The 24883-nt window shown below is 41.0% G+C and overlaps 1 protein-coding gene across 1 annotated transcript; it reads left to right on the forward strand.

Moving 5' to 3' along the window:
* Window positions 1–3188: 3188 nt before the first annotated feature.
* LOC137096938 (carboxymethylenebutenolidase homolog) lies at window positions 3189–20001 on the forward strand. The gene is made up of 7 exons (XM_067467552.1): window positions 3189–3336; window positions 4560–4683; window positions 6442–6656; window positions 8942–9049; window positions 11831–11973; window positions 13527–13618; window positions 19039–20001. The coding sequence occupies exons 2-7, from the start codon at window positions 4618–4620 to the stop codon at window positions 19216–19218; spliced, it is 804 nt and encodes a 267-aa protein (XP_067323653.1). The 5' UTR covers window positions 3189–3336; window positions 4560–4617; the 3' UTR covers window positions 19219–20001.
* Window positions 20002–24883: the final 4882 nt, after the last annotated feature.

The following is a 24883-nucleotide window of genomic DNA, read 5'->3' on the forward strand; positions in this document are numbered from 1 at the left end:
AGACTCAACATGGATTCTGATCTGCCTTACAACTGACCAGAAGTACCTCTGTCTTGTATGAACAACCATGCTTTTTATTTTTAAAGTTGCACTTCTGCATGCCTACAAAAGTACAACTAGTTAAAAATCTGAAGGCAAACATCAGATTGGCCAAGACGTCACTAAAGCATGAAGCTGAAAATATGGGAAAATTAAGAGGAGTTTGAAAGATTACATACATTTCATTATTTGCAATTTTTCACAGATAACACTGCTATACTTGTAAATTCCTGAATTCCTCACAATTATAGCAGTGTTATCTGTGCAAAAATTGCAAATAATGAAATGTATGTGACCTTTCAAACTCTTTTGAATTCTCCCATATTCTCCCATATTTTCAGCTTTGTGCTTAAGTGACGTGTTGCTCAGCCTGATGCCTCTATTTTGGACTATATTTTGGCCCATGATCACCTTATATTTTGATGAGGAGACTATACTTGACGCACATTCATTTCTTTTCTGATAACAGTATACATTTCCAAAACAATGTATGTTGAGATTGCTGATTATTTGGCCTTTATAGTCATTGTAGTTCCCCAAAGGACAATGGATTTGTACCCAGTGCATTGTAGCCAATTAACACACGGGCTTGGAGGATGAAAAATGAAGCCTTATTAACAGTCTGTACAGAAAGATCAGAGTATTGGGTGGCAATCTGTGCTCAACAGGGTTACATCCACCCTGAGGACACAGGTCCATAGCTTGGGGGTCCTCCTGGATTCAACGCTGTCGCTTGATGACCAGGCATCGGCAGTGGCTGGGTGGGCCTTTGCACAGTTTAAACTTGTGCGCCAGCTGCGATCATACCTCATGAAGCCTGACTTGGACAGAGTGGTCCACACCTTGGTTACATTCAGACTGGACTACTGCAATGCGCTCTACATGGGACTGCCCTTGAAGGCGGCCCATAAATTTCAATTGGTACAATGGGCACCAGCCAGGCTCCTAACTGAAGCAAACTATAACTGAAGCAATGCCCCTATTAAAACAGCTTCACTGGCTGCCAATAAGTTGCCGAGCCAAATTCAAGGTGCAAGTTATGACTTATAAAGCCGTATAAAACGGTATGTGTTGTTTTCATAATTTTATGCTTATGTTTTGCTTACTCTCTATGTTTTTGTGTTTTGTTACATAGAAACTGCCCTGAGTCCCCTAGGGGTGATAGAGCAGTATATAAATAACGTTTTATTATTGTTATTATTTATAAAGAGGTGCTGGACAATTATTCAGAAAGCAAGTACAAACACCTTTTTGCAAAACTTTTTAAAGCTTTCTAACATGGGAGTTCATCCCACGGAATAATTAAAATGTTTCAGAATGTAGGTTTTCCCTTAAGCGTCACCACACTGTATTTTGAAATTAAACAAATTTTCCTACCTCCATCACACCTAATCCTTGTCTCTGCTTTCTTTAAGATTTATCCATTTGATTTGCCATCAAATCTTGTTTCCCCCACTATCCCTCCCCAATTTTCTTTTAAAAAAACTTATCTTTTTTAATCTCCAGACTTCAACTTACATCTTGAAAAATTCACAACAACATATATAGAAGGGTTATTCTTACATCGCAGAATTGAAAACAGGAGGGAGGGGAGAAATGAAGCTTTAGCTCTCTTATATGTCTCTTTCTGCTAGCCTTTTGATGGGCAAAACAAAATCCTGACAGCACAGCAGGAGTTTCAGAAAGGCAATTGAGAAAATAGAGTCCAAAAGAATGGGTTGTTGTAGGTTTTTCCGGGCTATATGGCCATGTTCTAGAGCAGCGGTTCTCAACCTGGGGGTCGCGACCCCCAAGGGGGTCGCTGGGCCATTTTCCGGGGGTTACGAAGCCGCCTCGGTAGCCCCCCCCAAAATGGCTGCTGGCTCCTGTGTGAGCCAAACAACCGCGGCCATGGAAGGGGCCTTCGCTGCTCGCCTCCTGTGCCCTCCGGCTTCAGAGAACATGAGGGGCAAGTGGGAGGCCTCCTCCATGGCTGCAATCATGGAGGGGGCCTTCGCCGCTTGCCTCCTGCGCCCTCCGGCTTCGAAGGACGCGAGGGGCGAGTGGGAGGCCTCCTCCATGGCTGCAGCAATGGAATTGAACCAAACTTGGCATACAGAACTCCCATGAACAACAAAAAATACTGGAAGGATTTGTTGGGCATTGACCTTGAGTTCTGGAGTTCTGAACAGAGTTCAGCTTCATTGCTGTATAACATTTAACAATTTTTATGAAGAATGTTAATGTCAAAAAGAAAGGCTGTAGCTATGCACAGAAAGATATGAAGATTTGAAGGCACTGTGAAGAAACACCAATAATTCGTCAAATAAGAATGTGCTGTACAAAAACTTCCTCCAAGTCTGCAAAGAGCATTCTTGAACTCCACCAACAACGGAATTGAACCATACGTGGCACACAGAACTCCCATGGCCAACAAAAAATACTGGAAGAGTTTAGTGGGCATTGACTTTGAGCTTTGGCGTTGTAGTTCACCTACATCCAGAGAGCACTGTGGACTCAAACAATGATAGATCTGGACCAAACTTAGCACAAATACCCAATATGCCCAAATGTGAACACTGGTGGACTTTGGGGAACATAGACCTTGACATTTGGTAGTTGTCATTGCTGGGATTTATAGTTCACCTACAATCAAAGAACATTCTGAACCCCGCCAACAATAAAATTGGGCCAAACTTCCCACACAGAACCCCCATGATCAACAGAAAATACTGTGTTTCCGAATGGTGTTTGGCAACCCCTCTGATACCTCCTCAAGACCCCCCCCCCCCCCGGGGTCCCGACCCCCAGGTTGAGAAAGGCTGCTTTAATATCAACACATGGATAATGAACTGTGGAGGCAAATCGAACATAGTTATATACTTTTCAAAAAAGGCATTTAAACATAGAATGCAGTGTTATGAAAGATCTGAATAATGATAATATATCAAACAGATAATCATAAAAGAAGAATGTGGGCTTACTGCTTCAAATCTTTGCATCTCTTTTTAATTGAGAAGCTGTATGAAAAGACTGTTTAAAAAAGCAAGAATACGGAAAGAAACTTGCTAAGTAAATAATTGTGACTGAAAGGCAAGAGTACAGAGGAGGGGTTTCAGTCTCCTCCCATTTCTTAATTTAGTGCCAAAGTGTGAACCCCTTTTATACTTAACACTCTCTGTTCTCTGTCTCCAGGACTAGTGCAGGATACACTCCTGTGAAACCAGAAGAAATTTGTAGAAAGCCAATTCATTTATTTCTTGTAAAACTTAACAAGTTTTTTCCTCTTCTAAGGACCTGGAAGACTCTCTCTTGCAGGTATGTAGAAATCTAGCATGATATGCTCGACTCTCCACTGCAGTGGGATAGATGGGAATCAGCTATATACAAAATATACATGTGGTGTTTCAGCCAAATAACTGTCTTGACACTTTCATCTCCAGAACATTATCAAAGGCTTTAGATAAGAGAAGGACCAGTGGCTCACTGCCACAAGCTGTGATATATGTGGTTAGAGGAACATGATGGGCATGACTAAAATGATCAAGGGTCTGGAGAACAAGCCCTATGAGGTGGGCATATTTAGCCTGAAGAAGAGAAGGCTGAGAGGAGACATGATGGCCATGTATAAATATGTGAGGGGAAGTCATAGGAACTTGTTTTCTGCTGCCCTGGAGACTAGGATGCAGACAAATAGATTCAAACTACAGGGAAGGAGATTCCACCTGAACATTAGGAAGAACTTCCTGACTGTGAGAGCTATTCAGCAGTGGAACTCTCTGCCCTGTAGTGTGGTGAGGCTCCTTCTTTGGAGGCTTTTAAGCAGAGGTTGGGTGGCTATCTGCTTTGAATGTGATTTTCCTGCTTCTTAGTGGGGTTGGACTGGATGGTCCATGAGGTCTCTTCTAACTATATGATTCTATGAAACATAGGTGTGTCCAGTTTAGTGAAAAAGACATATGTTTAAAAAGTCATACTTATTGCAGTGGAAGGCAGAATCCTGCCACACAATATGGGTTGTGTGGCTGAACTCTGCCTTAGAGTATTTTATATGCAGGGGCTGTAAACTTGTAATGAGGTAATAAGATGATGATGATGATGATTATTATTATTATTTGAAACACAACAAGATGAGTCCACAGCAAACAAGGTCACTCTGCTGGCTGTTGTATTGGATCACACGTCGGACGCTTCCCAAGTGTCTAGGACTCTGTGATGTATTGGCAAACAATGCATGCAGATCCCAGTAAGGTGGCCTTTTGTAGCTGGCAGGTGGTAATCTTGTCAGCGCCAATTGTGTTTAGGCACTGCACCCACCTTGACTGGCTTGTGCAGTTCAATCTTTAAGTCCTCATATAGTGTCAGCTTTTCCAGTTGTTTCTCTTCAATCCTGCTGTCTTCTGGGATGGCAACATCGACGATCCACGCACTCTTTTTTAACACGATCGTGAAGTCACGAGTCTTGTGCTCCAAAACTCTGTCAGTCTGAATTCAGAAGTCCCAGAATAATTTGACATGTTCATTTTCTGTAACTTTTTCAGGCTTGTGATCCCACCAGTTCTTTGTCGCTGGCAAACGGTGTTCGTGGCACAAGTTCCAATGAATCATCTGAGCAATGGCGTTATACCTCTGCTTGTAGTCTGTCTGTGCAATCTTCTTGCAGCAGTTGAGTATATGATCTATTGTTTCATTTGCTTCCTTGCAGTCTACATTTGGGATCTGTTGTCAACTTTTCAATTCTGGCTCTGGTGGCATTTGTTCTAATGGCTTGTTCTTGGGCTGCCAGAATCAGACCCTCCATCTCCTTTTTCAAAGTTCAATTTGTGAACCACAATCATGCTTATTCTTTGTCAATTTGGTTGTCAATTTTTCCCAAGAACTGTCCATGGAGAGCCTTCTTTTGCCAGTTTTCTCTTCTGCTCTGCATTGTGTTTTTACAGTATTCACTCTTTGTCTTTTGCACTTTAAGCAGTTTACTACTATTGACTTCCCTCAATGTTGGTTCTTGACTGCCTTTCACATAATCTGCCAGTGCATGTTTCTATTATTATTATTATTATTATTATTATTATTATTATTATTATTTGAAACACCACAAGATGAGTCCACAGCAGACACTCCGCTGGTTTATTATTATTATTATTATTATTATTATTATTATTATTATTATTTACTGTATTGATACTCAGCCCTTCTCACCCCGAAGGGGGACTCAGAGCATCCTGTGATAATATGATAACATGATATGTAAGCTAAATGTGAACAGAGTTCAGCTTCAATGCTGTATATTTAAACATTTTTATGTAGAACGAAATTGTCAAAAAGAAAGGCTGTAGCTATGCACAGAAAGATATGAAGATTTGTAAGCACTGTGAAGAAACACCAATAATTCTCCAAATAAGAATGTGCTGTACAAAAACTTCCTCCAAGTCTGCAAAGAAATTGAAACAATGGAAAGTACACAGTAGAATCCCATCCGAAGGGGTAATTTCACCTTTGTGCTACAGATTTTCCCAAAGCACCAGCCGCCCTAAACAGCTCTGAAGGATTGGGAGATAATCTCTGGGCATGCTGTTATGTGCATAAGCAGCAACATGTTGAATTTACCTTTATATCTGTTGCTAGCAATCACAAGGACTAGGTTGTTGTAGGTTTTTTTTGGCTATATGGCCATGGTCTAGAGGCATTCTCTCCTGACGTTTCGCCTGCATCTATGGCAAGCATCCTCAGAGGTAGTGAGGTTTGTTGGAACTAGGAAAAGGGGTTTATATATCTGTGGAATGACCAGGGTGAGACAAAGGACTCTTGTCTGCTGGAGCTAGGTGTGAATGATTCAACTGACCACCTTGATTAGCATACAATGGCCTGACTGTGCCTAGAGCAAACTTTTGTTCAGAGGTAATTAGATGTCATTGTTTGCTTCCTCTCTGTTGTTGTGCTGTTGTAATTTTAGAGTTTTTTAAAATCTGGCTACCAGTATTAAAAAAAAACTTGAATCAATGGCTGATACCAAATGAGAGACTCCCCCCTGGGCACACAGAAAACCGGGTGACTTGGAAGGCGCTGAACAGACTGTGTTCTGGTACCACAGGATGCAGAGCCGACCTTAAGAAATGGGGCTACAAAGTGGAATTCATGACATGCGAGTGTGGAGAAGAGCAAACTATAGACCATCTACTGCAATGCAGTCAGAGCCTTGCCACATGCACAATGGAGGACCTTCTTATAGCAACACCAGAGACACTCCAGGTGGCCAGCTACTGGTCAAAGGACATTTAATAGAATGCCAAGTTTCTAAACTTATTTTTTTAAAAAATACATTACAACTGCATCCTTGGTTTGCTCCTGATATGATAAATATATGAAAAATCCAACAAAGTTTAGTTGCATTAAGCTTTGTGAATCTTGTTTTCATTATGACAGATGGCCAATAAAGCAAGTCCTTGCCCATGCAACCTCGGAGACAGGTTTGACTATGAAGGGCGGGGACATGAAGTTTCTGTCGGACACATCAGTGCTTACGTGGTCAAGCCTCCTCACCATACTGACAAAGCTGTCATAGTGGCACACGACACTTTTGGGTGGCAGCTACCAAATACCAGATATATAGCGGACATGCTTGCATCTAAGGGATATATGTAAGAAATATTTCATGATTTTTCTCAATCATATCTTACCTTATCGGTAACCCAACAAACTTTTTATTATAAGTATGGACACTGTGTATATAAAGCAATAATCTCTGTTTGTAGACTTATACACAAAGTAATAGACTCAACTATGCAAAATATCTAGAACTTTGAGGTTGAGAAGTAGCCTTTTCCTCACCTGAATGTGTTAAGTTACATTTTTTTTGCTTTTAATAGACACATTAGAATTGTATATGTGACCCTTAGGGAATAGTTGGGCAATAATTAGTTTTAATCTCAGCTGCAGAAGCAAAAAAAAAAGGCAGGGAGGGGGAGTTTTACGATTCCAATTCATGTAGAATTTACTGTTTTCAGAATCCGGTTGTATAATATCAAAAATGGGTAGCTAGCTATACGTGGCCGACAGTACACCACTTGGTCCATGTTGGTTGATCTGTTTTCCCAAAGGATTCCTTGGAACATCTCACACTATTTTATAGGGAATGAAATGTTCTGTAATATTTCTGGCATGAAGTCAAGTGTGGTTTTGTCTACACAAAATGGTTATACATTTTGTGTACACAAATGAAAAGGAAAGTAATGCCTCCACCTTCGTAACTCCTCAACAGATGGCAGTACTGGTATGTGGCAGGTACTGGCTTGCTCAGTAGACTCTCCTCTACAGTTCCATTTTGGCGGGAAGCCTTAGCATTGAATGGCTGTGTTGTTAAAGTGCAAAGTATGGAACCCCGTGCAGACGGTTGGTCAATGCGACTTAAGTAACGTGCAGTCATTGAATTCTTGACAGCAGAAGGAGATTCATCAGAGAATGCAAGCTGTTTGTAGTGATTGTGTTGATGTGCATCGTTGGGTGAGTAAGTTTAAAGATGTTGAGGTGGGAACATCTGACTTGTGTGACAAACAAAGAGTTGGATGTCCTGTGACAGCAACCACCGAGTTTCACAAGCAAAAGGTTGACAGATTGATTCAGTATGATCGTTGTATCACTCAGAGAAATTTCAAGCATTATCAGCTTTGCTTGGCTATCGGAAGATCTGTGCATAATAATAATAATAATAATAATAATAATAATAATAATACTTTATTTATATACTGCTCCATCTCCCCGAGGGGATTCAGAGCGGTTCCCAGATAACATCACAAAAACATACAAAGTAAAAACAACATAACCATAAGAATAACAAACAAAATATAAGCATAAAATTTGTCGCCATAACACACATACATTAAAAGTAATCCTGCCTATTCAGGGCAATTAAAAAATTTAAAAGGCCGGGCCAAGATTTGTGCAAGCCCAAAAATTCTAGGGGGCCCGGGAATTGAGCGTAATGCTATGGCAGGCAACAATAATATTAGGTACGGGTCTGTGGCTGTTCATTCCGTGGCCGATTAGAGGAAAGAATCTGGATAATTGGTAGGAAGAATAAGGCCGTATTCGACAATGTGTAGGGCTGAGTTAGAACTGGTCATTTTCAAAGGCTTGTTGAAACCATCAGGTCTCCAAGCTCTTACGAAAGGAGGGGAGGGATGGGGCCTGTATTATTTCCCTTGAAAGGGCGTTCCAGAGACGGAGGGACCAACACCGAGAAGGCCCTCTCTCTCGTCCCCACCAACCGCACTTGAGACGGTAGTGGGACCGAGAGGAGGGCCTCCCTGGAAGTTCTTAGAGCTCGTGCCGGTTCATAGAAGGAGATGCCATCGCGAAGATAGGCGGGGCCTGAACCGTTTAGGGCTTTATAGGTCATGACCTGCACCTTGAATTTGGCCCGGCAACTTATTGGCAGCCAATGAAGCTGTTTTAATAGGGGTACCCAGGATGAGAGAACTGTGAGACGCTGGTTGTGGAAACAGAGCATCGACTTCTTCTGTGACGGCTTCAGAAAACTTGTTCATTGTTGACAGAAATGTATCCAATGGTCTGTTGATTATGTGGAAAAGTGAATAGTGGTAGTTAAAGAGCACATTCTAAGGATTATTTCTGTGTTTGATTTATTAAAATATTCCCATCCAAGTAACGAAGGTGGAGGCATTACTTTTCATTCAACCCTCGTAGTTTTGTAAAGAATTCTGCATTCATACAAACCCCTCACTAGATAACAGTGAATGGTTCTTTCTCTCCAATATAATGTACTAAAAGATATTTTAAAATTATTTTTTGGTTAAGAAACATTGCTGGGGATTGTAGGATGTCAACGTTTATGCATTATAGGCTAATATTCGAAAATATCAAAATTAGTATTTGATAAAGGAGCTTGTATTATTTTTCCATACAGAGCAATTATCCCAGATTTCTTTAAAGGGCGAGAACCTTGGAAACCATCGAATGACAGGGCTACATATGGTGATTGGATAAAAACACGAGATTCCAAAAATACCAGCAGGTAAATGTTCCGGTCAAATGATAGTTATTCTCTGGATATTTGAGACTGATGGGGTGCCTGGTCAACTTAAGATGTAATTTCAGAAAGAGAGGAGAGGACTGCATGTATATATCTTAATCTCTAAATTTTCCCATGAGGACACCGTAAGCTGTGCCTATTTTCTCCATTTGTCATGGGAATAACCCAATGATTATACTGTGAAAGAGGCCTTACACTGATTGGACTGATATCATCCAATACTTTTTTAAAATGGGGCAAATGTAGTCAACTAAGTACAGTTGTTTCTAAATGGAACATGGAATTCATTAACTACAGCTCCTTGAAGCTTGTGTGACTGTAAAAGAAATTACACTGTGTTGAAGGCTTTCATGGCCGGAATCACTGGGTTGCTGTAAGTCTTTCAGGCTGTATGGCCATGTTCCAAAATTCTGGCTACCAGTACTAAAAAACTCTAAAATGATAACAGTAAATAAAGACAGGGGAGCTCCAGACAAGAAACAATCAGGGACAGCTAATCACCTCTCAATCAAGGATGTCCCCGGGCGGTAAGAAGCGACACCTTGAAAACTGCTAGGCCATTAATGCTAATAATCAAGGTGGCCAATTGTAACATTCACACCTGCATCCAACAGGCAAGAGTTCGTTCCCCCACCCTGGAAATTAGACAGATATATAAACCCCATTTTCCTAGTTTCCAACAGACCTCACAACCTCTGAAGATGCCTGCCATAGATGCAGGTGAAACGACAGGAGATAATGATTCCCGAACACGTCCATACAGCCTGAAAAACTTACAACAACCCTGTAATAACACTCATAAATATGCATAGACTGCACGTATAAGGGTTGCACTGTTAACATTTGTCACATTTTCACTAAATATGTTTTCTAATATTATTTTGCTGGCTCACATGTCCACTGCTTATTTCTTTATTTCTTTATTATTTACACCATTTCTTCCCCGCCCTTCTCACCCCCGAGAGGGGACTCAGGTCAGCTAACACAGGCAGCAGTTCGATGCCACAATATCAGTAACACAATGTAAAAATCGCAATACATAGCAAATTAAAACAGTAACAGTCAATTAAAATCACATAATCACATAGTCATATAATCACAATAATCGCAAAGTCACAAAGCCATTTTCAATTGTCATAACAGTCCTATGGTCCGGGTTGAGTGTCTAAAGTGCTGCTGTGCCCACTAACCAAAGGCCTGGCTCCAAAACCATGCTTTTAGTTTTTTTCCTAAAAGAAAGGAGGGGGGGTGCTGATCTGATCTCGCTGGGGAGCGAATTCCACAAGCGGGGGGGCCACCACTGAGAAGGCCCTGTCCCTCGTCCCCACCACACGCGTTTGCGAAGCTGGTGGGACCGAGAGCAGGGCTTCCCCAGTAGATCTTAAATTACGAGGCGGAACGCAGAGGGAGATATGTTTCCAGCATATTTAACTAATCCAGTCACCTATTTATTCAGTTTCATAGCTTGCTTTCACCTTCAGGAGATGACCCCAGAAATTTCCTAAGCAGTGTGAGCTATATTTTCTTTAACAAAATATTTTCTTAAAAACTTTGCTATATTTGTTTTAAGCAGTCATTCTGACAAGTCAATTTTTATATTGACTTGACAGATTAGTACACATAAATGATTCTAATAATGGTTTCCTAACTAATGTCTTCAAGCTCCCTGGGGCTGCGGTGGGTTAAACTGCGGAGCTGCTGAACTTGCTGACCGAAAGGTTAGCCCCAGCTTCTGTAAATCTAGCTGTGCTATCGCACGCTGGGCCTGTGCATAAGACTGTAAACAGGACATAAATTCTGTGTGCCCAACAGGACGCCGGAGCTGCCTCAGATTAAAGGCCCTTGGACCTCCCCAAAACAAAGTCTTTAGATTGCTTAAAGGTTCAACAAAGTTCTTTATTAATAAAAACAAACAGGTACTTCAAGGCTTTCTTAGTAGTCTATTGGCTCTCTGAATCTTGTTCACTAGGAACAGGCACTATCTTCTTAACTGTAATTTAATTAATGGGGAAATCCTTAACTTCTAATCTGGGCAGTCTGTCTTTGCCTCTGTTGGCGTGGAGCCCCTGCACCCGGTACCAACTGTGTCTGGCTTCCGCGAGTGATCCTTACCAAGCAGAGCTTTGTAGACTTCCAAGGGAAAAGGAGTTCAGGTTTCGGTGATGGCTGGCTGATGATCCTCGGCCAAGCTGCGGGCTGTGTAACCCTGGCCAAGCTGTGGGGCTGTATCTCCCCGGCCAAGCCGTAGAAGACGAAGCTTTCTACAGAAGCTCTTGGTATTATGTCCTGCATGGAAAGCTGCTCTGTGTGGACTGAGCCAAAAAGGCTCCTATTCCCTCCAAAAATCCAAAGGTGGTGGGACCAGGGAACCTAACTATAATTGACAGGTGGCTTGCCCTATGATTGCAGCCAAAAGAAGCCACCTATTTTCAGAGTCCCTGAAACTTAGGACTATAACAAACATTAAATGCAAAGCAAACAAAATTGGAGCTCCTGGTACAGCTGTACCTGCACACTAGCAGTTCAAAAACATGCAAATGTGAGTAAATCAATAGGTACCGTTTCTGTGGGAAGGTAACGGCACTCCATGCAGTCATTCTGACCACATGACCTTGGAGGCGTCTACAGACAACAGTGACTCTTTGGTTAGATATGGAGATGAGCACCACCCCTTAGAATCGGAGGCGACTAGACTTAATGTCAGGGGAAACCTTTACCTTTACTTAACTAATGTCTTCATTTACCTACATTTTTGTATCTCAGGGAAACTGACGTTGTCTTAAATTATCTGAAGACACAATGCCATGCAAAGGAGATAGGTGTCATTGGATTTTGCTGGGGTGGAGCTGTTGTTCATCATTTGATGTTGAGATATTTGGAATTTAAGGCTGGTGTGTCAATTTATGGTAAGTGCCATGTACAATGGAGTCTGTACACATTGATAACTCTGCATGTATTATATGGAAAGATGATGGAAATAAGTTGATACTTCTAGGCTGGAGCATGCTTTTGTCTGTCAAAAAACTTGAGCCATTAAGGTTGATTACACTTCTGTGCTCTTTGGAGACTGTATCCTAGCCTATTACTTATAATTTAAGCATAAATCATTCACACATCACAAAACTTGTCATCACAATGTGAAAAAAGGTTTATAGCTGAGTTGTGATCATTGTATTAAATTTGGGTTAGTACAGAATGGAGATGCCTGGCTCGACAGCAGTCTGTGTGAAAAAGATCTTGGAGTCCTCGTGGACAACAAGTTAAACATGAGTCAACAATGTCATGGGGCAGCTTAAAAAGCCAATGGGATTTGGCTATACATAAGAGTATAGTGTCTAGATTCAGAGAAGTCATGTATAATATAATGCCATTCAAAAGGATCCAAAATGGAGGAAGGGATGATTGAAGCAGTTTTAATATTTAAATTTCCTCTAAATTAATTGTTAAAATATATCCCACTGATTATACCACCAAAATATAACAATATCAGTGGAATTTAGAGCAGAGAAGGGGAGAGGCACTTAGTACTTAAAAAAGTAGGAATTGGGAAACATTAAAACTGAGAGACTTAAAATGGTTCTTCAATTGAATTCTGCTGCCACCATTTAAAGAATAATCAGGCTGAGGTAATACTATGAGTTTGTTTTGTAACACATACTGTGCTACTAGAGATTCTTAGTGGCTGCTGGGAAGCTAACTTTAGGAATACTTTGACCACAAAGGTACACACACTGAGGCTGATGTAAGTTAACCAAGGAACAAGAACATTTATTGAACAAGCTTGAATTAATTCAGGTACAGATGCTTATTGATTTCAGAAAGTACTGGCATGAAAAGCTTGTGGTTGCGTTAGAATAAAATCATATACATTTCTTACACCTTCCGGGTGAGGCACCCGTTCACCTCACCATCAGGACCGCATTAAGTCCACGAATCCTGATGAATGGATTTTCTTCTACCGTACTTGTACAGCGTCACCCTTAATGCTTTCATACTGTCGCTGCCACTGCCATTTTTGAGCTCCCCCTACAATATGCAGCAACCACAGATTCTCCAATCCGGATTGGAAGTTTCAGCACCCGCTCTATAAGACGACTCCCAGCATATAAGACTACTCCCGCATATGAGACGACTCCCATGCATAAGGCTACTCCAGCGTATAAGACAACCCCCATGCATAAAGACTACTCCCGCCTATAAGACAACTCCCGCATATAAGATGACCCCTGACTTTTGAGAAGATTTTCTTGGGTTAAAAAGTAGTCTTATACACCAGAATATACGGTATATGTGTCTCACGCAATTTATGCCTCCATAGCTAAGTCTTCTGCTGCCCCCAAATCTTCCTGTGATTGAATCTTCCGATCTTCTTATCATTACCAAAGATATAAAACTATTTACTTAGTAGAAGTTTAGTGTTTAATTTTAATGCTGCTTTTTCCCCTCAAATATATTCCAGGAATCATCACGTTTCACAAGGACAATTACGATCTTAAGAACCCCACCTTTTTCATGTTTGCAGAGAACGATGATTTTGTTCCTCTAGACCAGGTACGGTGTTCTTTCAAAAAGTATAGTTGACAAATAGTAATGCAGAAACAATGTATAAGACTACAAAAATTACCTGTGGGAAATGAAGTCTATGGACACGGTGTATCCGTCTTTCTTACATTCCAAAGTGTTTTGTATCCTAGCACTGCTTCTTAACCTGTAGGTCCTGACACCAAATGGGTCTCGCTAGTTAAATGTTAGGGTTATGAAAAAATAAGCAACAGTACAAGACATCTGAATGCCACTCAGTTACACAAATCTATTAGCAACTACATGATAATTAGTACAATTCTGTTGTGCATTATTTATAGTGGATTCTGCAGAAATGCTTCAGTTGTATTCCACAAAAAGGAAACTCAACTTGTTTAGCAAGCTTTGCAAATGCTGATTTATTATCAGTAAATATTTGATTTTCTATCTAGTTTTTCTTCCTATCTACCTGGGATCACACAAATCTTTAGACGCCATGCTACAGTGGACAGAGCAAATGGTCCCTTCTGGTATTTATAGGTCATGTCTAACCAAACATTACATAGTTTTGGCTGTTTTGTTTTTTAGAAATGCATGACCTTTTAGAGATCATAACCTTTTGGAAAACCAGGAATCTCCATAGCCTTTTGGAAGCATGACCCTTTGGAGATTAATTGGCATTTACATTATTTGGAGTAATCATAACCTTTTGTAAAGTTTGATCTTCCTAAGTAGAGTTAAATACTCATTTGAGTGAGTATTCTCCTTAGTGGTAAATATCCGCTAGTATTCATGCAAGGCAAATTAGGCTTCTCAGTTGTTAGACTGAGATGTCTGGTTGTCTCTCTGAACTGTTAGGAACAAAGATATGCCAATGCACAAAATATATAGCAGGTCTTCAGAAGTGTTATTTCAGTTGCCCCCCAAAAAAATCTAGGTAAAGGTAAATGTTTTTCCTTGACAGTAAGTCTGACTCTGGGGTAGTACTTCTCATCTCCATTTCTAAGCTGAAGAGCCGGTGTTGTCCATAGACACCTCCAACATCATGTGGCCAGCATGACTGCATGGAGTTTTTTCTACTCGCCGAGAGTAGAAAAAACATCTACTCTTCCATAAAATATATTGCTTTTAAATCATGCTCTCAAGACATCAAAATAAGTAGTCTTCCTTAAAAGTAACATAATTTATATACTTAGAAACTTCATGTATTCAGCATACAGGTACATTACTTTTTGGTTGAGAGTATAACCAGTAAATTCTCAAAAGCATCTGTTTCAGTCTCTTCTTTGTTGCATACAGACTAACACTCTCTTCAGTCTAACACATTACTGAACATTGATTCAATACAGACGGACTATACTCTGCAGCATACTGACACTAACAAACGCATACTAACACTGCTGACTTCATAAGTTGTACTGTATTGATGCAGAACTGGCTTCTAAAATGGAGTCTCAGTCTGAATAGTCCCAGATCTGGGCATATGGTCTGCAGTCTCTCCCACAACCTCAAACAACATAGAGTTAAGGGAAAAACTGCATAGCAATATATACATACAATATAGTAAGCAATCACACTTACTTACTTACTTACTTACTTACTTACTTAGGCGATCCCTCGTTGGATCAGTATTCTTGTGGATCCGTAGGTGACTCTGGAGCCCTATTCTTGACCTGCATCTTTTCCCGCAGTGTGGGCATCGGTTTCCAGGTGGAAGGCAGTCTTGGTCGGGGTTGGCTTAATGCGCCTTCCTCTTGGCACGTTTCTCTCTTTCACTCTCCATTTGTGCTTCCTCAAATTCTGCAGCACTGTTGGTCACAGCTAACCTCCAGCTGGAGCGCTCAAGGGACAGGGCTTCCCAGTTCTCAGTGTCTATGCCAGAGTTTTTAAGGTTGGCTTTGAGCCCATCTTTAAATCTCTTTTCCTGTCCTCCAAAATTCCGTTTTCAGTTCTTGAGTTCGGAGTAGAGCAAATGCTTTGGGAGATGGTGGTTGGGCATCCGGACAATGTGGCCGTTCCAGCGGAGTTGATGGCAGCGGACCATCGCTTCAATGCTGGTGGTCTTTGCTTCTTCCAGCACGCTGATGTTTGTCCGCTTGTCTTCCCAAGAGATTTGCAGGATTTTCCGGAGGCAGCGCTGATGGAATCATTCCAGGAGTTGCATGTGACGTCTGTAGACAATCCACGTTTCGCAGGCATATAGCAGGGTTGGGAGGACAATAGCTTTATAAACAAGCACCTTGGTCTCCCTACAGATGTCCCGGCCCTCAAACACTCTCTGCTTCATTTGGAAAAACGCTGCACTCGCAGAGCTCAGGCAGTGTTGTATTTTGGTGTCGGTGTTGACTTTGGTGGAGAGGTGGCTGCCAATGTAGCAGAAATGGTCAACATTTTCTAATGTTACACCATTAAGCTGTATCTCTGACATTGGAGAAGGATTGGCTGGTGACTGCTGGAACAGCACTTTGCTTTTCTCGATGTTCAATGACAGGCCGAGCTTCTCGTATGCTTCTGCAAAGGTGTTTAGAGTGGCTTGTAGCTCTTCTTCTGAATGTGCATAGACGACATTGTCATCAGCATACTGGAGTTCTATAACAGATGTTGTTGTAACCTTGGCTTTGGCTTTCAGTCTGCTGAGGTTAAACAGCTTGCCATCTGTCCGATAGATGATTTCCACTCTGGTGGGAAGCTTCCCATCAACAAGGTGAAGTATCATAGCGATGAAGATGGAGAATAAAGTTGGGGCAATAATACATCCCTGTTTGACACCTGATTCCACCTTAAATGGGTCATTTTGGGAGCCATTGCTGTCCAAAACTGTTGCCATCATGGAGGAGCTGCAGGATTCTCACAAATTTGTTAGGGCACCCAATTTTTTGGAGGATGGTCCAGAGAGCGCTGCGATTCACTGTGTTGAATGCCTTTGCAAGGTCAATGAATGTCATCTACAGTAGTTGATTTTGTTCCCTGTTATATACATAACAAAGAAGGGAAAAACTGCATACATACATATATACATAGTAAGCAATCACAATTATATACATAACAAATAACTAGTTTAGGATGCTTGTAGAAGGTTGCTATTTCCAACGTGTTGATTCTCTCTTTCTTAAGTAGCGGAACAACAACTAGACTTACTTTCATATTTGAAATTGTTTGTCTAGGTTTCGGTGAGAATTAGATTAATGAGAAGGAAATGCTATTATGCACGTAGCTAAAAGTTACAATGCAGGCAAGCTGTTTCTTGGGGGAACAGAAACTGGATAATACTATGTCAATTCATGTTGCAACATAGCATCACAAATAGCACTTACAATACTTTTTGCAAGTATTTAAAAAAAATTGTACACAGCAAAAGAAAAATTGAAGCGGAAATACAGTAAATGGATTTCTTGTCCTATGGTCTAAACAAAGTTAGGAATTTCCTGAAGTAAGTATGGCTGCTTTGTTATTTGCTTCAAAATATATGTATCAAGTTGGAAGCCTGGCAGGCTAGAATTTTCTTCCCTAAGACATTCAGTTTTTAGCCTTCTTTCTCTATTTTCTAGCCTCGTGACTGATGCAAAATGTTGCATCCGTTGTCATTCCTAAGACAAAGGAAAGCATCAGACATGTGAGGAATATGAGTTTAAAGTCTGTTATTAGTCTCAACTAGGGTAGATGACCTGAATAAATATAAATTGTTGTTATTCTTCTTATTATTATTAGAAACACAACATGATGAGTCCACAGGAAACAAGATCATTCTGCTGGCTGTTGTATTGGATCACACGTCGGACACTTCCGAAGTGTCTAGGACTGTGTGATGTATCGGCAAATAATGCATGCAGAAATGTATTGTCGAAGGCTTTCATGGCTGGAATCACTGGGTTGTTGTAGGTTTTTCCGGGCTATATGGCCATGTTCTAGAGGCATTTTTTCCTGATGTTTTGCCTGCATCTATGGCATGCATCCTCAGAGGTAGTGAGGTCTGTTGGAAGTAGGAAAATGGGTTTATATATCTGTGGAAAGACCAGGGTGGGACAAAGGACTTTTGTCTGATGGAGCTAGGTGTGAATGTTTCAACTGACCACCTTGATTAGCATTTAATAGCTTGGAAGTGCCTGGGGGGAATCTTTTGTTGAGAGTGATTTGATGTGCCTGATTGTTTACTCTCTGTTGTTTTTCTGTTGTAATCCACAAGCATGTGGGCAATTTCAACAGAAAGGAAGAAACCATGAAAATGAACAAAATCTGGCTACCAGTATTAAAAAACTCAAAAATTACAACACAAAACAACAGAGAGTACAAAATCCTTTGTCCCACCCTGGTCATTCCACAGATATATAAACCTATTTTCCTACTTCCAACAGACCTCACTACCTCTGAGGATGCTTGCCATAGATGCAGGCGAAACGTCAGGAAAAAATGCCTCTAGAACAGTGGTTCTCAACCTGGGGTCCCCAGATGTTTTTGGCCTACAACTCCCAGAAATCCCAGCCAGTTTACCAGCTGTTAGGATTTCTGGGAGTTGAAGGCTAAAAACATCTGGGGACCCCAGGTTGGGAACCACTGCTCTAGAACATAGCCATATAGCCCGGAAAAACCTACAACAACCCAATGCATGCAGATCCCAGTAGGGTGGCCTTTTGCAGCTGGCAGATGGTGATCTTGTCAGCGCTGATTGTGTTTAAATGCAGGCCAAGGTCTTTAGGCACTGCACCCAGTGTGCTGATCACCACTGGGACCACCTTGACTGGTTTGTGCCAGAGTCTTTGCAATGCGATCTTTAAATCCTCATATCGTGTCAGGTTTTTCAGTTGTTTCTCTTCAATCCTGCTGTCGCCTGGGATTGCAACATCGACGATCCACACTCTGTTTTTTAACACGATTGTGAGGTCAGGAGTATTGTTCTCCAAAACTCTGTCAGTCTAAATTCGGAAGTCCCAGAGCAGTTTGACTTATTATTATTATTATTATTATTATTATTATTATTATTATCTTTATCTTTATCTTTATCTTTATCTTTATCTTTATCTTTATCTTTATTTATACCCTGCTTTATGTTTCCCAAATGAGAGTCAAAAGTGTGGTAATACTTTTACGTTAAAAGTATTACCACACAATAGAAAGTATACAAATATGCAAGCATTAAAACAGAATTAAGCATAATGGTATTAAGAGTATTAATAGTTGACTTAGCATTTTCCTATTGATTCAAGGACTCTACTCTTGTTGGAATAATCAATTGGATTTGAGCCGTGGAATATACCAATACGTTAGAAAAATAGATTCTTCGTACAGAACAGTATTAAGGACACACACTTAATTCTTTGAATCAGAAATAAAGGAAATTTAAGGAGTCTATGCATTGACGTTGTATAACTTTCTATGGAATAAGAGATGAGTCTTGTCAATCGTGGGATGACATTAATTCGGAACCAGTACTAAGAAGATGTTTTCTGTTGTAGGTTGCTGAAGTAGAGCGGAAGCTAAAAGAACAATGCAAAACTGATTATGAAGTGAAAATTTATCCAGGACAAACCCATGGCTTTGTACATCGCAAAAGAGAAGACATTAGCCCTCAAGATAGGCCTTTCATCGAAGAAGCAAGGGAGGACATGCTTAATTGGCTGAAAAAATACATCTGACAGTCTGTTATATGTTATATGTTAATACCAACAACCATTAAGAAATTAGTTCTCCAGACACATTTTTCTAATTTCTTTAATGAACAATTGTGTTATAGTTCAACCTGTGATTGTGTCTGATGTAAATGAGGATGAAAGGTTTTCTGAGCCTGTATTTGGTGTCAATGAGAATTAGGGTTTTTCTGGGACTGAGTCAAGCCCAGGCCTTTCTAAGAGGCCCAAGGTTTCTCATGAACAGAGTGCTTCTCCTGAAGATTCATAAGGTTAAATTCCTGGGAGAGGCCCACAGCAGTCTTTCTCTGAGAAACTGTCTTCTGAGGATGATTTGTCAGGTGTAGAATTTAATTAGTGTAAAGATAGAAAACAAGACTTTGGTAAACTGAGACAGACAAAAATATTCCTGGAAAAGAAAGATAAATTCTTATCTGATTGTAAGAAGAAGTGGAATGCTTTCCTTTCGATTCTTGGGACAGGAAAAGCTTTATATTGAAACAAGGGAAGGGTTTTGGCTCACTCTCATCAACGTTCATGATCATCTTTCTCCAAGTGGATTTCTAGTTTTATGTTTCACGTTTTGCCAGGTTCCTGTTTCATCTATTTGATTTCCATGCTGTCTTGTTCTCTGGATTTTGCATGCTTGGATCTTGTGTTTTTACCTTTGTACCTTGAAGTTCATGAACTATCTCTTATCCTTGGATTATACTGTTTTGGATTATACTGTTTTTACCTTTTTTCTGCTTTGCTTACATATATCCTACAATAAATCATTTGCTGATTTTACTATACTGGTGTGGTGTTTAAGGATAGAAGTGTTTCTGCTCTTGGATACAACAAATTGCAATGATAAGCATATCTCACATCATGCCATTTCTCCACTGCATAGGCCCATGAACAACATCAACACCTTCCCTTTCTCATAGAAACAGATGTGCATAGCTACAGAGAGAGCCAGTTGCTGTGTCTTAGATAAACATGCAGTATAATATGTTAATTTTCTGAAACAAAGAAAATTCTGGAATCAAGAAAAAAATTAGTGGTGAATATTTCATTATGAATATTGCATCAAATGTTGTATTGCATGTGGATGTAAGGAGTGTAAGTATGCATATGTGCACATATGTTTTAATCATAGAATCAAAGAGTTGGAAGAGACCTCATGGGCCATCCAGTCCAACCCCATTCTGCCAAGAAGCAGGAATATTGCATTCAAATCACCCCTGACAGGTGGCCATCCAGCCTCTGTTTAAAAGCTTCCAAAGAAGGAGCCTCCACCACACTCCGGGGCAGAGAGTTCCACTGCAGAACGGCTCTAACAGTCAGGAAGTTCTTCCTCATGTTCAGATGGAAACTCCTTTCTTGTAGTTTGAAGCCATTGTTTCGCGTCCTAGTCTCCGGGGAAGCAGAAAACAAGCTTGCTCCCTCCTCCCTGTGGCTTCCTCTCACATATTTATACATGGCTATCATATTTCCTCTCAGCCTTCTCTTCTTCAGGCTGAATATGAAAAAATTCTTACAAGAATTCAGAGTTATCCTTTCAGCAATTCTGCACAAAATACTATGTATGGTTTTGACATGAAGCAGAGATTGTTCAGATTATTTCCTGTTTTGAAAAAATGCTTATGGAAAATCTTAAACAGGGCAAATCCAGAAAAACTGACTAAATTTTTTGTTAGTATTCCATTATCTGGGCAGAAACCACTAGGGGGCAGTAGAGAGAGAGAGAAGGATACTCCCTTTCCTCACTTCCTATTTCAAGAGAGTTGTTTACATGACAGGGACATTGGGGGGGGGGGATAACAGGAAAACAGGGGGAATGGTCTTCCTCCTTCAACCCGCCCTCCACCCCTGTAAAATGGACTATCCTTCTCTCTCTAGCGGCCCCTAGTGGCCTCTACATGGATAATGGAACAATATCCAAATTTCTATAGGATGATGGTTTAGAAGAATTTAAATATTTCATCAAAATGTCTTACTTCCACATTCAAATTTACACTGAATAGCATTGTTGAAGTGTTACATTGATCTTTCCATTACTTTCCATTACTTCCTCCATCATTATGAACAAAACAGTAATACAGTGTGACAGGTATATCAACTTCACAGATACCTGCACTATCTAAGCCAGGGGTCCTCAAACTTTTTAAACAGAGGGCCAGGTTACAGTCCCTCAAAATGTTGGAAGGCCGGATTATAATTTGAAAAAAAGTATGAATGAATTCCTATGCACATTGCACATATCTTATTTGTAGTGCAAAAACACTAAATACAATAATTAAAAAGTTTGAGGACACCTGCTATACAGGATTTTCTCTATTGTTTCTTTTCTAAATGTACAATTGAAAATGACACTCTCTTATTGAAAGCAAAACGGCCCTACTCCTTAACAACTACACCTCCTCTCCAACTCTGTCTCCTTCTGAACTCAACCATCAAGTGTGGCCTCCTCCTTAGAGTTTCATCATCTACCAGACCAGAAAAGTACTACTTCTAGGGGGTTACACCTACATGTCTCTACCCTTCTCTAATAGTGAAGAGTAGAGACATCACACTGGCAACGAAGATCTGCATAGTTAAAGCAATAGTATTCCCCGTAGTCACCTACGGATGTGAGAGCTGGACCATAGGGAAGGCTGAGCAAAGGAAGACAGATGCTTTTGAACTGTGATGCTGGAGGAAAGTTCTGAGAGTGCCTTGGACTGTGAGAAGATCCAACCAGTCCATACTTCAAGAAATAAAGCCTGACTGCTCATTGGAGGGAAGAATAGTAGAGGCCAAGATAAAGTACTTTGGCCACATCATGAGAAGAAAGGAAAGCTTAGAGAAGCTTAGAGAAGACAATGATGTTGGGGAAAAAGGAAGGAAAAAGGAAGAGGGGCCGACCAAGGGCAAGATGGATGGGTGGCATCCTTGAAGTGACTGGATTGACCTTGAAGGAGCTGGGGGTGGTGACGACCGACAGGGAGCTCTGGTGTGGGCTGGTCCATGAAGTCACGAAGAGTCGGAAAGGACTGAACAAATGCACAACAACACCCACCTGTTATTTAAAGTTTAAAATAATATATAAACAATTCAGAGAATTCAAATCAATATATGTTCCCCTCGGATTAGGCATTTTCACTATATGAAACAAATTATATAAGAATAGCTGGCATAAATACCATAAAGTCATAAGATCCTTTTGGATTTTGGAAGCTATGCAGGGTTGGTTCTGGGAGACTACTAATGAATACCAAATGCTGTTGACCACATTACAGAGGAAGAAACCGGCAAAACCACCTCTGAATATTTCTTGCCTGAAAAACTCTACAAAATTCATGGGGGTCACCATAGGTCAAGAGGGCAACTCAAAGGATCACATTTCCATCTACACTCAGAATTTATGTATCAACAAACTTTTACAGTTCAGCAAATACTGTGAGCAAACATCTTCATTGGTGAACATTTCATATGGCCACTCTGACTAGACAACATATTTTGACTAGACAACATAGATATGAAACAAATGTGATTCTTTGTGGTGGGGGCACTTTCACACAGTACCTATAATTCGAGAGAGAGTGGGTTAAAAAGGGGGTGACCAGATGAATTTGTGCTAAACCAGTGTTTCTCAACCTGGGGGCTGGGATCCCTGGGGGGGGGGTTGCAAGGGGGGTGGCAGAGGGGTCACCAAAGGCCATCAGAAAACACAGTATTTTCTGTTCTTCATGAGAGTTCTGTGTGAGAAGTTTGGCCCAATTCTATCATTGGTGGGGTTTAGAATGCTCTTTGATTGTAAGTGAACTATAAATCCCAGAACTACAATTCCCAAGTGTCAAAGTCTATTTCCCCAAACTCCACCAGTGTTCACATTTGGGCATACTGAATACTTGTGCCAAGTTTGGTCCAGATCCTTCATTGTTTGAGTCTACAGTTGCTCTCTGGATGTAGGTGAACTATAACTCCAAAACTCAAGGTCAATGCCCACCAAACCTTTCTAGTGTTTTCTGTTGGTCATGGGAATTCTGTATGCCATGTTTGGTTCAATTACATCATTGGTGATGTTCAGAGTGCGCTTTGATTGTAAGTGAACTATAAATCCCAGCAACTACAATTCCCAAATGATAAAATCAACCCCCCCCCCCCACCTTCACCAGTATTCAAATTTGAGCATATTGGGTTGGTCCAGTGAATGAAAATACATCCTGCATATCAGATATTTACATTATGATCCATAACAGCAGCAAAATGACAGTTATGAAGCAGCAATGAAAATAATTTTATGTTTGGGGTTCACCATAACATGAGAAACTGTATTAAGGGGTCATGGCATTAGGAAGGTTGAGAAACACTGTGCTAAATGCATGCTCAATCGCAGCAACAGAGGGAAAACCTGATTCAAAGGGGTCCTCCTTTATCCCAGTTCTGGGCAAAAAAAAGTGAATTTTCCTATGACTGTGAGACCCTGCAGTCATGTAAAGTTTGGGATTTCCCTCTTTACCCCTTGTGAAGACTGCTTCCCGCCCATGCCGGTTTTAAAAAGCCTGAAACAACTGATTGGCTATTTGGGTTCCTACAAAGACACAGCTGATTTCCAGCTGATTTCAAAAGAGGAGAAATGGAGAGCCATTGGAGATCTCTGAAAATTTAAATTTAAACTTTATAATATTAAATAAGCAACTGGGGAACGAGGGAAATCTGGTGGCATTTTTTAAAAAATCCTGCCATTATGCACTGATACGAATATGCAAACATAGGAATCTCTCCTATGAGGTCCTCTTGGTTGATTGTAAACCGGATCGGGGTATAGGGTGGCAACCTGTGTTGGACGGGGTTACACTCCCCCTGAAGTCACAGGTCCGCAGTTTGGGTGTCCTCCTCGACTCATCACTTACGCTTGCAGCCCAGGCGTCACCGTTGGCTGGGAGGGCCTTCGCACAATTAAGACTCGTGTGCCAACTGCGACCGTACCTCGAGAAGGCGGACCTGGCCAGAGTGGTCCATGCCTTAGTCACCTCCAGATTAGACTACTGTAATGCGCTCTACATGGGGCTGCCCTTGAAAACGGCCCAGAAATTCCAACTGGTTCAACAGGCGGCGACCAGATTGTTAACTGGTGCTCCTTACAGGGAGAGGTCCACCCTTCTGTTTAAGGAGCTCCACTGGCTGCCAGTCATTTTCCGGTCCCAATACAAGGTGCAGGTGCTTACCTACAAAGCCCTAAATGGTTTGGGACCCGCCTACCTGCGTGACCGCATTTCGGTGTACGAACCCACACGATCTCTTCGATCTTCCGGGGAGGCCCTGCTTGCGATCCTAGCTGCATCGCAAGCGTGATTGGTGGGGACAAGGGACAGGGCCTTCTCTGTGGTGGCCCCTCAACTCTGGAACTCACTCCTCAAGGCTATCAGGCAGGCCCCAACATTGGCAGTCTTTAGGAGCAGCTTGAAAACGTGGCTGTTTCAGTGTGCCTTCCCAGAATAGGAAACTACAAACACTTTGTCCCAAATGCACTTTACTAGAGATTTAGGTCTGTTCACATGCCCTACCTATTCACCAAAATACCTATCCATTTTACCCGGTCATGCCCAGCTTTTTAAATTTTTTAACCATTACATCTGGCCCTAACATTGGTTTTAATTGTGTCGTGTTTATTGTTAATGTTTACTGTTTGATTTTTATTTATTGC

This window comes from Anolis sagrei, chromosome 4 (genome assembly GCF_037176765.1).
Source record: "Anolis sagrei isolate rAnoSag1 chromosome 4, rAnoSag1.mat, whole genome shotgun sequence".
Taxonomy (NCBI): Eukaryota; Metazoa; Chordata; class Lepidosauria; order Squamata; family Dactyloidae; genus Anolis; species Anolis sagrei.

What these genes read in the sequence shown, in the direction of transcription:
- LOC137096938 (XM_067467552.1), top strand. Translation starts at nt 4,618, where the DNA reads ATGAATCATCTGAGCAATGGCGTTATACCTCTGCTTGTAGTCTGTCTG. An exon ending in TGTGCAATCTTCTTGCAGCA is followed by an intron (nt 4,684 to 6,441) that starts GTTGAGTATATG and finishes TCATTATGACAG; the next exon opens with ATGGCCAATAAAGCAAGTCC. An exon ending in GGCTGGTGTGTCAATTTATG is followed by an intron (nt 11,974 to 13,526) that starts GTAAGTGCCATG and finishes AATATATTCCAG; the next exon opens with GAATCATCACGTTTCACAAG.